Here is a 15,222-nt window from a genome sequence, read left to right as displayed (position 1 = left end):
TTTCTTCTTTCACTTAGTTTTCCACAGCTTCTGTGTCTGGAGCTTTATTCACACAGGTGGGGCTCATCCATACATCACCCAAAGTTTGTTTTGCTTTTTATAAACATGCGCTCGTGATGAAATTCCAAGCTTTAGGTGAGTGCGGACATGTGCCGTTTCATCATCTTTAATGTGGGTGACCACCCTGACCTCAGACTACTCCTCAGACACATCACACAGTGACTAAAAGAGTTTCTTCTCTTCTTAAGTGTTAAACATCATCAGTCCTCCAGATGACAAGTGATTTTTTTGGATTGAGTGAGAATCAATCACGTTGTTATGACACATTCCGCAGCGGTATTCCGTGTCAGGATTACCATGGTAATGAGGCGCACAGAGCAAATATAGTCATTGTGAGGAACTTTTGAGCTTGTAGGCTATTTTTGATGGTTTACAAGGGTATTTAATCTTCCATGTCTCATTTAGCTGAATTACACAAGGTTTACACAAAACATCTGCGGTCCTATTTAAGAAATGTTTTCTGGGCTTTTGTGCAGTCTGTAATGTAATTGTTGGCTAAAGATGCTTATCTAATGTTTGTGCCCACGATCATCATCTTGGCAAAACATTCAATGCAACTGTACTTTAGGTCAAAGGTACTAACTTAAACTTGAAAAGCTATTACAAATCCATTATAAACTTGTGAGTTCTGTGAATCTCATTCTCTAGGAATTTTGACACCAAAGGAATGACCTGGTGTAATCTCAATTTTGAAAGAAAGACATAATTGGTATAATTTACTTTGAGCATAATGTGAGGGAGTTGACCAGAGTTTGGGCCTCCACCATAGACTGTAAAAAAATATGGACAAAGGGTCTGTGACGTCACCCATAGACTTTCTGAAGAACGGGTTTGAGGCTGTTTATGGGGGGTATGGGTGGCACTGGCGCCATACTGGAAAATCTTGGGAAATACAAAATACAAATGTTCAGAAAGGATACAGAGGTGGTATGATGTGTTGTCAGATCATGGCCGAGACGTCAAATTCCACTCGGCGCAGCCCGTTATCAGCTGTCAATCAAATTTAACCGCCCTAATTTGTCAAACATTTTATATCTAAATACGATCTAAACTAACGAGTTAGAAAAAAATTCACCCCCCTCACAGTTGTCAGGCACGCAGAACATTTTGAAGATTACAATAAAAGTCCATGGGACCAACCTGTAAAAACATAAATTTTTGCTGTGAAAACAGAGATTTTAACATGGGGTATATGGACATTTGCTCCCTTTTGGGACTGGCCTCTAGCGGATTTTCGATGTATTGCAGTTGTTGGCACTTCCGGGTAGGCTTCATGTTTCAGATTAGAATGTTGCCACTTGGCCTCCTCCCCACTATGCAGTTCCCTGAACGAATCAGTGAATTGTGTTTAATGATTCATTTAAATAAACTGATTCATTAGAACAAAACAGACCTTTTAAAGGGAATGTTTAAGTTCCGCTTACTTTGCTGTAAAGTTATGTTTGCTCTATAGGCTACTAAAACTGTTTTGTTGCGTGTTGGGAAAAAGTACTGAACTTGTTTATACGTAAAATATTTTGAAAATGTCTGAGCTACTGTCACAATGCTGAAAAATTGCAGTAGCATCACTATTCTGAGTTAGTTATTTACTCCTTAACATTGTTATGCATTACTTGGATAAAAACAGACTTTGGGTAAAATATTGATAAAGTGTATTTTTAAAGAATATTATGTTTCAGTCTATGTGCTCCTGACTTATTTGTCACCTTTCAGCAACTGTTCTCTCTTCTTATCCACACAGAGAATCTTCAACTCCTTTGTGTACACGGAGAAAACTTCAAATGGTGAAACAGAGGTGCAGCAGGTGAGTTAAACAACATCCATTGATATTGAGTGTGTGTGTGTGTGTTTGGTCTAGAGGGGCAAAGGACACCCATTAAAATTCTACAGTTGCTGTCTGGCTGTCTTTGAAGCCATCTTTGTGCTTTCGATTGCTGCAAAACTAATTCCAACCTCTATTGACTGCAGCGTGTCCCTCCCTAACAAGCTCTTGGAGACATGAGATGGTTGCTCATCCTTTAGCTCTTCCTAACATCAATGCATTTGGCTCATGATCAAAACTCTCAGATTAGAAACCATTTTTAAACTCGGCTGCAAAATGAAAGGGTTACATTTACAAAAATGTATCTGTCAATTTGGATAATATGGAACAGAAAAAAAACTATAAATATAGGGATGGGACAGTATGAAAATTGCATATCACGATTATAGTGTCCAAAATAATCGTGATTATCAATATTATCACGGTTTTGTTAAAAATTTATGAAAGTGCTCAAAAAGAACTGATGCTCACACTGAAAACATTTCAACAAGTTTTATAATTGAAAATCAACAAAAAACAAATAAAACAAGCCTCTCTATTCAGTATTTTAGGCAAGATTCTATTCTATGGCATTTGCTTCTTTATAATGCCCGTCGTCAATAGCAACACATTATTACACAGCGCGCATCCATAACATTCACAACGGACGCGCCCTCTTGTTTCATTCAAATACAACTTGGCGTCTTGCGTCTCCGGTTTTTGATTGTATTGCAAAAATGAAATCAGAGTTGATTTATTGTTTACAGAGTTTGATAATATTGGTGTGATATATCTTGTCTGGACGATTGTTTTACGAAATGAATTCATAAACAGGTAAGATTTAAAACATTAGCTTTCAATCAATTCAATGTCCCCGTAATTATGTGGTAAAAATAAAATCGGTTTAATACGTGATGCATCTATACTTTACTATCCCTTAAAATATCACTCTTAATAATGGTCTTGTTTGAAGTTGTTAGTCTTTGGCTCAAAGCCACTTGCTACGAACTTTTCTTCGCGGAAGCTTCACGTCTATTTCAAGTGAGTGACATAAAATGTTTCAACTCAAAACAACATTTCGTGCTCAATTGTTTCCCAGACGTAGTTTTGGTATTGAGGTCAAAGTTAACTTGCCTTGCGTTCGGGTGATGATCACACAAGACAAAACTCGGCAGATTTGAAGTGTTTCTATTGCAGTGACTTTTTGTTCGGCAGACAGGGTGACCATCCTCGATCAAGTTTCCCTCAGGACTTTTGTAAAACCCAAAATATGAACACACCTCAGATTTGGTCCTCTTAAAAGGTTGAAAAATCTCCTGAGCACGGTCACTGCCTTCCGCCATTCCTTCTCGAATAGTAATTTAAAAAAATATTGCGTGCTGCGCGCCTGCGTCAGACTGGCCGACAGGATTCAGTGAGTTATTAAAATCGCGATAATCAAACACGGTTTTAATGATAATTAAATTTTAAACGATAATACTAACCGTCAGTACATTTTATCACGGTTTATAGTGAAACCGGTTATCGTCCCATCCCTATATAAATATGTATTTGTCATGTAGTAATGTTGCCAAACATATAACATGCCAGAAATATAATCATCACTGCAATAATGATCCATTTCATAGACTCTTAAGCATTTGCATTTAATTTCAAAGAGTGCTTTTTTTAGACCGGGCAATGTATATTAATGAACAAAATGGTGGTTTATATTGGTTTATTATTTACAAAAGTTGGCTCGTTTTAAGATTTTTAGATTTGAATAATTGTGCGAGCTATCTTCGACCTTTGGATGTCCTTCAGAGATAATACCAGGGCTGCATTCAAATTAAGATCTAGAAACCTCACAAATAATTTATAGTTAATTTTTCCAAAAAACCCTGTTGGATCTGCTCTAAAAATGAAAGCATTTTGTTATGCAAGTTTACATGCCCCTTGCATAACCTCCAATGATCATTTTTAACAGGACAAAACAATAATATAATTTACATAATTTATCCTGTTCAAAAGTGTACATATCCTTGGACTTTATATGTTTCCTCCTTGAGCATCAATAACTTTTTAATTGTCAATTTATCCAGATATATTTAAAACCAGATATATAAGTGGAATGCACTTATAAATCTGGTTTTCAAACTATAAGCACTATTTGTATGTTGTCTTTTACTTCTTTTCTTCTTTTTTTCAAATTAAATAGTTTAAAATGTATAATTTGGTGAAGTATATGCACATTTATGAGCACAAGTGTGTGTGCAGCACATGTATCTTAATAACCTAAAAAAATAAATAAATAATTTAATTTGGGCCACAATAACTTTTCAGTCTTAAACTATGGGAATGCATTACTTTCCTCCGTCAGTTTTTAGACAGTTGGCCTGTCATGCACGAGTGTGATTTATTCTTGCCATGGGCTTCTCCCTCATGACTCCAGCTTCTGTTTTTGCTGTAAGGCATAAAGAGCTTTCAATGTTAATACCCTGTTCTGACCAGCCTCAAAACAAATCAGCATGAGTGGCAGCAACTGTGCGCACACCCTCCAAATGTGTTTCTCAGCGACACACACACACACGCCGTGAGCAAGAACGGACAGGTTGTTACTCTTCACTTGGGTTTCCGTGCCAAGAGAATCCCTTTTGTGAGAATTATTCCTGCACACTGTCTCTCTTTCTCTCACCTGCAGCTATTTACCGGCTGCTGGTGAGAGATTAAGCCGATCGCTGGCAGGTTTTTCTAGTGACACCTCGACAGCTAATTGCCAAACAGGGTTTTTGGGGGTAGACGCTGATAAACCGTTGTGCCTGCTGAGGCAATCGAGACCTGAAAGTGTTTGATTATGAAGTGACTCAGGCTTTGTCATGCTATAACGCTGTTTTCTTGTTTCTCATTAATTGGCACTGGGTGTACTCCTATAAAAAGAGAAGGAGATGTAGACGAAGAATTAAATTGATTACTCACTCGTTTCACTATTTTGGACTTTGTTAGGTGTTTCCGACTAAGACTAGGCTGAGTTGTTTCAGAAGTGTTATATGGCTTTAAGTACTATGTAATTACATTGAAGTTAATAATTTGATACAATGGACTTATTGTGTACATACATGTTTTTACATTGTACTTACATTTTAAAATTCCAGCATGTAATTACAGCTATAATTAATTTATGTAATTACATTTGTAATTACACAGTTGGCCCTCCCCTCACACCTTAACCTACCCTTAAACCGACCCATACCACCACACCTGTCCCTAACCTTACCCGTATCACACCTCAATAGCAGCAAAAGTGTTTTACAATACAACAGGAACACAATAATACATTGTACTTATTGTTCAATGTAAGTACATAGTACTTAAAGCCACTTAATATAAAGTGGGACCAACTACTCTAACTAATACTAGAGTTAGGTGACGTAGTTGCAAAGTTACTTATAGTTAGAATGTCTAAACCGGACCAAATCTTGAAAGTACATTTGCCAAAGAGAGACATACACGTTAATTCAAGCTTCGCCTTTCGCGTTTACATTTGAGTTAACACGCATGGACGAAGTCGAACTGGAAGCCATGTTAATCTTGGACTACATTGGCCACCGTAGGAGTTAAAAACGAAATCGGAATTGAGAGGAACAGAAACTAATATTCACTGGATGGTCATATACCTTTTCACCGCTAGATGGGGGTAAAAATCACACAGTGTAGCTTTAATAAAGCTCTTCGTTTGCTGTTCAGAATTAGTATTTTCGGGACTTGCGAATAATGAAGAATAATTGTTGTTGATTTTATTTCTGGAACACATATAACAGTCATACTTCAACCGTTTCAACCGTTGTGTGCTTACAATGGTTATCCACTTCAAGTGATTTTTAACCACATACCTTATTTTTACCCATAAATTTAAAAAACCTTCTTAACCCATAACAAATAGCTAACCCCATTGTTTCTTTTGTACTGCTTTGTATATTGTATTTTGCTCTATTTTTTTTTTATTTGAGATTCTAGTTCTAGTTTTATTATGCATTGTGAAGGTGATAAAATAACACCCTTTAGATCTGTAACTACAAATCTCGTTATTCTATTCGAGTTTTTCTATAAAATTTGACTTTCATCAGTTGCTCGTTTGGCAATCCTGTCAACATCTGCCAGTCTCTTGCACACGCAGTAATGAATGCCTGGCACTGCCGTTCTTGAAAAGTTGAAAAGGCACCCCAGAGGAAAACGGCACCAATTAGGATCATGTCCATGTCTTGTAGAAACACAAAGACAAAGCACGCCTGTCTTCTCTTAATGTCACCATTTTAATGAGATCGCACACAGACCTCGTCAAATATTCCAGACTAATTTTCACACGGCTTGTTGTGAAAGATATTTTTTGAATTAGGTAATTTTAGGCCTGCTCGATTTAGCAAAAATCATAATTACGATTATTTTAGAATAATATTCAAATTTTTCAGGAAGAAAAATAATGCTAAATGTTTTTGAATCAAAAAAAGCTTGTTGAATTGCACTACTTGAAAAAATATGCATTGCATTAACCCTGCCTGGATTTTAATGCATTCTATTTTTGGGGCTTGCATTTTTATAGGCTGAAAAACATGGTCGTATATTTAAGCTGTGAATATTTCGATTCAAAATTTCACACACGTTGCGATTATTAAAAAAACAATAATCCATATTCACAATACAGATTTCACTTCCAAAATATTAATTCTGTTTAAAAATACAACCTATTATATTTGACAGGCAATTTTCGGCCAATTTTATTTCGCTTTACAAATTCGCTTCCACAAATTCAGTGGTTCAAATTCGACAGAAAATTCAACATTGGACATCCGGGAACAACAGGAATATCCGTAGATTGCCAATTGATAATCTCCATAACAGTTTGTTGACCTCACCAGCAGGTGCAAGCGAGTGTTGATAAAGAAAACTATACAGTGACGGATGAGTCATTCATTCATAAAAAAGTATTTATAGAAATGGAGCAAGTGATAAGTATTTGTGATGAGGATCAGAGCCAGTATGTATATATATATATATATATATATATGGAAAAGCTGATAAAGACACAAAAGCTGTGTTTACATTGAAGTCTTACAGTTAGTTTTGCACATAAAAGCAGCTTTCTCTACCGAGAACGAGATTATAATGTTATTCCCCTATTGCTGATGTACAGATAAAACGTTAAATCTGAGGTTGTGGACATATTTATTCCCGGTTGTTTAGTTGTGGCACTGTGCTGCAGAACTGGGGATTCCTTCAATCCCTCAATACGTCATTTTCCAGGATTCTCCTGCGGTCAGGACACTTAACGCTTAATGGACTAATACAGCGATATAAAAGACCAAACTCCCACCTTATTAGGGATGTAGGCTATACTAGATATAGGAACAGACAAGTGGACTCAGAATATGAATGTAATGCGAGTTTGACGCTAAGCGATTCCCAGTAAAATACTGGCATAAAGTTGGCTTGACACTGACTGGATATTGGATATTCGCACATTTAGGGACTGTCTCTATTACATACGACCTTGGTACACGTCAACTTCAATAGCATTTGAAGAGAATTGTATCTTTATTTTATCGATTATCTTATTTTCATAATCGTTGGAAGCCAAAATCGATATCGAAAATCAATTACTATTAATCGCGAAGCCCTAGGTCATTTCTTTGATATTAACTGTAGCTTGTATGTTTCGTTTTTGTTTTTAAAAACAAACGTAGCTGATCTTTTACCAAAATTCAGTGTCTCCAGGAATGTGAGTGGAAAAAACTTAAATTATTTTCTAGCTCATTCAACACTTGAAAGCTTTTAGATATTAGATTCTATTAGAAGCTATTAGATTCTCTGAAATTATAAGTACAGCTGTTCTGGATAATGTTGTTATCGGTATAGAACCGGTTAATTTCCCTTGGATCATGAACTTAAATGAAAAACATTCAAGTTTAGCAGTAATGGCTGAAACAGGCATCTGATTGGTTGTTTGCGGCCAATGGGTCATAGTACATTACTTCGATCCAGGACTTGGAGGAGGAGATTTATCTTTCTTTCTTTTTTTTTCCAACATCTCATGAAAATTGTTGTTAATGCAAGAATGTTGTGTTGTGTTGGTTTACTAAAACATCTGGTGAGAAGAAAGCAGTTGAAAGAAGTCCTCTGTGGGGGAAACTCTAGGTGAGCTGTTGCTCTACTTAATAACTTTCTCCAGGGACCTCCAGGATGTATTGAGTAAACCAGAATTCACAGAAACATGGTTAATCAGCCGTAACTCCTTCACTCGAGTGCAGTATTAAAGTTAAAACAACATCCCAGTTTTCTGAAACCCCTTCTAGTTTATGAACTTAGTTTTCCAAAATGCACCAAACCATTTTCCCAATGCCTGTGGCACTGCAGCAGCTGACAATGCATGTCTAATGGTGATCGATTACTAGTCCCAAGGTTAGTTCAAGCTCTCTTTGATGTAGAGTGCAGGCCTAGATTTGGAAAGTGAATTAATCTCTACTTATTTCACAGGGCTAATGGAAAGAGACTTCTCGAACGAGAAGTGTGTGTATCAAAGTGATATTTGATCTTTAGGCTGTATTTATACAAAATGACAGTTTTACAATCCAGTGGTTAACTAAAGGAAAATTCCAAACATTTTAGTCTAGACTTCTGTTTATTGAATTTTATTTTATAAAAAGGTATAATAATGTATTTAAAACGTTAATGCCTGTTTTCTTTTTCTGCAAAGTAGTAAGTACAGCATATTACATTTTTTTGAAACAAAAATCTTCGGGTGGCAAAAATTTGAATCCCTAAATAGAAATATCAATTGAACAATTACGGTCAGCTTTAACCTACTGATCAGGAAGACATTATAGAAGTTTTACACGTAGAGCCCGACCGATAAAGGATTTTGAAAGCCGATACCGATACAAATATTTGTTGGTTTTAAAATCCGATATTCCGATATATCGGCCGATATTATTATTATTATTATTTTTTTTTTCAGAAACGCGCAACAAAATATTAACAGATTTCCCAAACATTAGTTATTTGTAGTTAATTATGAGTTTTAACTAAAATAATATGATAATGCATAACTGGTTTTCTCTGCCCGACTCAGCAGGTTACAGGATGTGTGGCACGTTATACGAGTGTTGCCAACAGGGTAGAGTGCCATCTGGTGAACAAACTATACAACTCCAACACACATGACATGGTTGAAGCGTGACTCGTCCGTTTTTATTTTATTTTTGAAATATTCATTTATCGGCCATTATAACTGCCGATACCGATATTTTAGAAAATGCCGAATATCGGCCGATAATATCGGCCTGCTGATATATCGGTCTGGCTCTATTTATATGCATAGTTATGAGTACAGGGAGCACCTGGAGATGCTGCTTGGTTCTACAAACTGTCGTCATCACTTTCCTCCTGAGTGCTCTCCTCACTATCTTCTTTTATCACAATGATGATGATTTTTTTTTATTATATTAACATTGACACCGAAAACAGCAGGTATATTCACCGCTGTCACATATCCGGTTTCTTTCTCCTCTGACATAACCAAGAGAATAATTGCAGAGACGTGCATTTTGTCATCTTTCCCGATTTTCGCCTCTTCTTCCACATTTATAATTGTTTGAATGTGTAAATTGGAAAGACAAAAGACGTCCGAATGATAAACTTTCACTCTATGGTGGTAAAGGTTAGCTGTTAATCCGCGAATCACATGCGTGCCGAACCTCGGGGCCTGGTCCGTACGGATTGCGGATCAACTGCGATCCATTCACCCCTTATAATCAGTGAACACGCTTATCATCATGATTGCTATCTTACCATGAGAGATGGAGAAAAATCCCACTCCAGTAAATAAACACGTCCCTCTCCCCAAAAATGCCCAAAATGTTGGTACTCGAAAGTGCTTGGTACTCGAAATCAGTTATGAGAGCACCCTTGTTAATATGTCTGTCTGTATTGTTTTCAGCTTGCGAAAAAGATCCGTGAGAAGTTTAACCGGTACCTGGATGTGGTGAACAGGAACAAGCAGGTGGTCGAAGCGTCTTACACGGCCCACCTCACGTCCCCTCTCACAGCCATCCAGGACTGCTGCACCATCCCTCCCTCCATGATGGAGTGAGTACTTGTTAATTACACCTTTAATTTCACTAATCTAAAAAAAATTCTCCACAGCACTTTCAAAGACAGGACATTTTAATTTGTGCACCTTTCAGTGCATTTAAAGCATGTTGAATCTCTGTGAGTGTGTTGCGTCGTCGTAGTCCGTATGTGTAACTGATGTGACTAAGCTCATGTCAGTGTGGGTGAGGAATGCATTTTAAGGCCACGGATATTGTTTATATCAGTGAAAGGCAATGATGAGTTGTCAGACTGCACTTTTTAACCTAATCTCTCGGTCCCAGTGTATTTGCAGAGTTGTTGCTGTGTCTTTTGTCTGGTTTGTGTCTTGACTGTCCCTCCCTGACTCTGTCTCACTCACACATCCAGTCTCATATCTTTTGGCTCTACTTTTCTGAATTTTCATCTTCTCTGCAAGCCTTTATCTCTGTTTGAAGGATTCTTCTCAGTCATCCATTGACCTTCTCAGCTATGTCTCTTTCATTCTATATCGTTACATATTTTTTCCTGTCTGAATTTCCTCACTATCATCTGACATTTTAAAGGTTATGCTGGTTATTTGGAGTAAATTAAGTCTGTTTCCTCTGTTTCTTCCATCCCCTCACACTCTTTGTTCAGTATTCCTCAGCTCTGCCAGAGATGTAATGCAATGTTTCCACATGCTTTGGTTCAAATTGAATTCAATAATAGATTAGATTAGAAAAGTGCTCGGGCAGTCTTGAAAAATGTGGATATATATATATATAAAAAAATGATTTTAGCCGGGTTTCCATTAGCCTGGTAATTTCTAACTCTGCTACTTTTCTTAGCTTTATAGACGAAATTTGCGCAATTTGAAGAGTAATGGAAACGTAGCTATTTTCAGACCTGACCTTTTTATTTAATTTTATTGAGCAAGGATGCATTAAATTGAGCGAAAGTTACCGTAAAGGCATGTATAGTGTTGCAAAAATGTCTTTTTCAAATAAATTAACTTTCTATTTTCAACATTGTTAATAAGAAAATGTATTTTAAAGTGTAATAAATTAGAAAACCGCTATGCAGTTAAAATAATATTTCACGGTATTACTGTTTTTAATCTATTTTGATGTTAAATGCAGCCTTGGTGAGCAATAAAGACTTTCAAAAACATAAAAATGCGTATTCATAATACAGTAAATCAGCTAGAAATTGCCTTAACTCTATCCCTCAAAAATAAGTTTGCTTTGTCAAAATGTGCGGTTCTCAAAAGACTGTTTTGGAAAATGCCTCTGTCCCCGAGGCAAAGAAACATCTTTTACGATGTGTTGTAAGGAAGAAAAATTATAGTAGGCATTTAGATGAGCAATGTGTTTTTCATTCAAGACTACAAATAGAAGCTCTTGGGGCTTACATCTTCACACACCTGCCCAATCTGCTCTTCGATCTATATCTAAACCTCCTCTTTAAGTTTTCTTAACAATGGAACGTGTTATACACCATCTTGAAATTATCATGTTACATCCTGTTTGTGGGTTTTTGAAAACCCTTCGGGAAACAATATGGTGTGCATTTTTAAAAACTGTAGAATTGAACAGTACTTTTTACAGATTATGTTTAAAATGGTGTACACTTACATAAGAATCCAGTCATATCAGTGATCTCTAAAAGAAGTTATTTTATTTTGGATAAGGGTGGTCTACCCTCATGGTGGCCACCCACAATGAGATCATGTGACCTGCCGTGTACTTTAAGGCACTTCAGTTCATGGCCATCTTGGTAATGCTATTCCAATGCAGATAGGAGACATACTAGCACAGCTCCTGTACTTGTTTGGGGAAAGACTGACATCACTAAAAATCTTTTGTGTGTGAAGATTTTATATATATTTTTAAATCAATCTGAGAACATTGGTTTCATAAACTTGCTTCTTTAGCTTAAATCACAGTATAAGTTTGTATTTTTTTGGCCAAGATCACTATTGTTTTGGACAGTGAAAGAAAAACAGAGTTCTAAATGAAAGGTGACATCACACTTTTGACCTCACAAAGGGTCACAAACAAAATGCCTGTGCTAAGATTAATGGAAAAATAGATTGAATAGATTTCATGTTCAGACAAGATTCATAGAGATTTAAAGCTTCCATATGACATCTGCTCTGGCATTGTGTCCTCTATGAGACCTCAGTTCAGCTGCGCTCATGAAGCCCAGTCATGGCCGTAAGATCAAATGTTTCACACCATATCGATGTCACATCCCCATCATATATCTCAGTGGTGTCTGTTCTCCCACGAGCGCTGACCTCTGGCACAGGAGAATGCTTTAATCAACACTCACCCTCACTGCCTCTTAACCAGCGATGAAACCATCTAGAAATAGCTCCTTACTAGAGATGCATGTGATCTCTCTCTCTCTCTGCTTAGGGGGATTTAAGTGTCGGTGGAGTGTTAAGCTACATTTATGCATTGCCCAAAGGATGGACTTGAAAGTAATGATGTTGAAGTGTGATGTGGAGTTTGCAGTCTTCACATGCACAATTGATAAGGCTACAGTCGTTATCAATAAAGGGATGAATTTCTTTCGACATGTACCATGGTTATACCATGGCATTCTTTGAAATTCTTTGGAGAACCATCTAAATATCATGTTTATCGATGTTTAGATGTATATACGATTCTGTATATAGGTTTTTTATGCTTTAAAAATACTTAATGATGGATACATTAAATTAAAAAGTGACAGTAAAGACTTTTTACACTATAATTTACAAATTCGTTTGGTTTTAAATAAATGCTGTTATTTTCCTTTGCCATAACTGGAAACTAGACTAATTTCCTGCAAAGTGAGAAATTTCAAGCCTTTATTTGTTATATTTTGATGATTATGGGTTGCAGCTATGAAAACCCCAAATTCAATTTTAGAATATTGTGAAAAGGTTTTCATAGTAAGCCATAATCATCAAAATTATAACCAAATAAAGGCTTGAAATATCTCACTTTGCATGTGATGAGTCTATATAATAAATATTAGTTTCACATTTTAATTTGAATTACTGAAATAAATGAACTTTTGCACGATATTCTAACTTATCTGTAATTTTGATTAAATAAATGCAGCCTTTTTGTTCTCCAAAGTACGGTAGTATATAGATGTTTACTTTATGTATCGTTTATCATCTATGTATGTGTGTGTGTGTGTGTGTGTGTGTTTTTTATATATATATATATATATATATATATATATATATACAGGGCTGTGAAATGATTAATCGCGATTAATCGCATCCAAATCAAAAGTTTGTGTTTACATCATATATGTGTGTAGTAGTGTGTATAATTATTTTGTATATATAAATACACATATGCATGTATATATTTAAGAAATATTTGCATGTATATACTTTATATATATTTATACAAAATCAATATTATACATAAAGATATGTTATTTACACATTTTTCTTAAATATATACATGCATATGTGTGTATTTATATATATACAAAATAATTATACACACTACACACACACATATATATGATGTAAACACAAACTTTTGTTTAGGATGCGATTAATCGCGATTAATCGTTTCACAGCCCTAATACACACATACACAGACAAAATACAGTACATGAAAAATTGTGATGTTTACTATTTTTCTTAAATTTTAACAGGCTTTTATATTATGAGAAAATCCTGATGTTTGTCAGGATTTTCTCATAAACAGTTTGGCAATTCCTTCAAATTTTCTTCTATGCGGTGGGAGAAAAACATTTCAGAAAAGTATTTTTTTTCATTATGGCAATGTATTCAGACTAGCATGTGTAAGTGCATAAATTGCATCACATTCCTTTTTTATTTTTTCACTTGGATCTTAGTTTTTCCAATGCTTGCATTTCTTCTTTTTTTAGGAATTCTACCCCCTCAAACAAACTCTCATTCTCTTGATCTCCTTTTCCTCCCTCATTCACTCTTTTTCTCATTCCCTGTTCACTGTTAATCCGGTCTGTATTTCCCAATCCTTTTGGAGCCAGACCGTTTGGACAGGCTCTGAGCCTGAGCTAATAAAGACAGCTTTACTGAAGAGAGAGCGAGAGAAAGAGAGAGAGGGATGCAGAAATGGAGCAAGAAGAGGGGCTTAAGTCACCATAAAGGGGTCTTAAACGCTGCTCTGCCGGACTGCATGCTTTCCTGAGTCCATGCAGGGTGAAATAGGGAAACCTTTTTACCCATAATCCCCCTTGAGCCTCCCTCTTAACTCACAGAGACTGCTGCGCTAATGAAGCCCTGCTCTGATAGACACAGTGAGTGTGTGTGTGTGTGTGTGTGTGTGTGTGTGTGTGACTGACAGAACTGTGATACCGCAGTGGTACATGCATCTTATCTCCGCCGCGTGGCGAGACGTCACCTATCAGCCAGCACTCTATTAGCCGTGGAATAGAATCACAGCGACTTGTTCTTGTCACTCTCAAAGTGAAGTGCCACTAAATGAGGAGGAGTTCATCTTAGTAGTACATAATGACGGCTATTAAGAGGCTAAAAACATTCACTCCACATAAACTATATTCATATAAAGATATTAGATATTAAACCTTTAAGTAGAATTACTTTGTTTAAATTCCTGATCCTACATTTAATTGTCATCTTTCTGACAGTATGCATTATAGATTACCCATTTTACTATCAGCACAAAATGCTATTTTGGATGTTTAAGAATAAAGGATTTATCTTTCTTCAATTGATAGATCAATATATTGCATAGTTGGATTAATTGACCAAAATTAATTGCCCATTTAATATACCTGCATGCTTGGGTCGATTAGCAGAAGTGTTCAACCCCCATTGTGTCAGTCATGAAATCTAATGGCAGCCTTCTCAAAGAAAAAGAAAAACTGTCTTTGACAGTCCTTTTTTTGTGTGTGATTTTAGTTTGATTTGAACTAGATGATATAAAATAGTTTTGTTGTATATTTTGACTGGTAATACACTTTTTTAAATAAGAATTTAAATGCATATTCTGAATGTAACTTAAATAATTATAATAATAACATTATTATCAACAAAATCAAATGAATTTGAATTGTCAGTGATCAGCAGTTAGCTTTAATTTTAATAACAATTTATAATGTGATTGAAATTGTATACTTCGAGATTGAAATATGCAATGAGAAGTGAACAGCAGATGTGGTTAAAAGTCGTAGTTATTTTAGGTCAGGTGCTGTTTTTCCCCAGCATGCAAAACTGAACACTACCCGAGGGCTTGTTTTTCCCATTTATTCCTATT

The 15,222-nt window shown here is 36.0% G+C and overlaps 1 protein-coding gene across 2 annotated transcripts in view; it reads left to right on the top strand.

Annotated features, from left to right (window-relative positions):
• cachd1 (cache domain containing 1) overlaps positions 1–15,222 on the top strand; it is a 78,082-nt gene that overhangs the window by 29,956 nt on the left and 32,904 nt on the right. For both annotated transcript variants that reach the window (XM_039691648.2, XM_089134204.1), the window contains exons 2-3: positions 1,802–1,864; positions 9,831–9,979. In XM_039691648.2, the coding sequence (XP_039547582.1) occupies positions 1,802–1,864; positions 9,831–9,979 (212 nt within the window). The remainder of the gene's footprint in view (positions 1–1,801; positions 1,865–9,830; positions 9,980–15,222) is intronic.

Source organism: Pimephales promelas, chromosome 8, assembly GCF_988280905.1.
Source record: "Pimephales promelas chromosome 8, fPimPro1.hap1.1, whole genome shotgun sequence".
Classification (NCBI taxonomy): Eukaryota; Metazoa; Chordata; class Actinopteri; order Cypriniformes; family Leuciscidae; genus Pimephales; species Pimephales promelas.
Note: the sequence above shows the minus strand (reverse complement) of the source record. Positions and strands in the feature narration are given on the sequence as shown.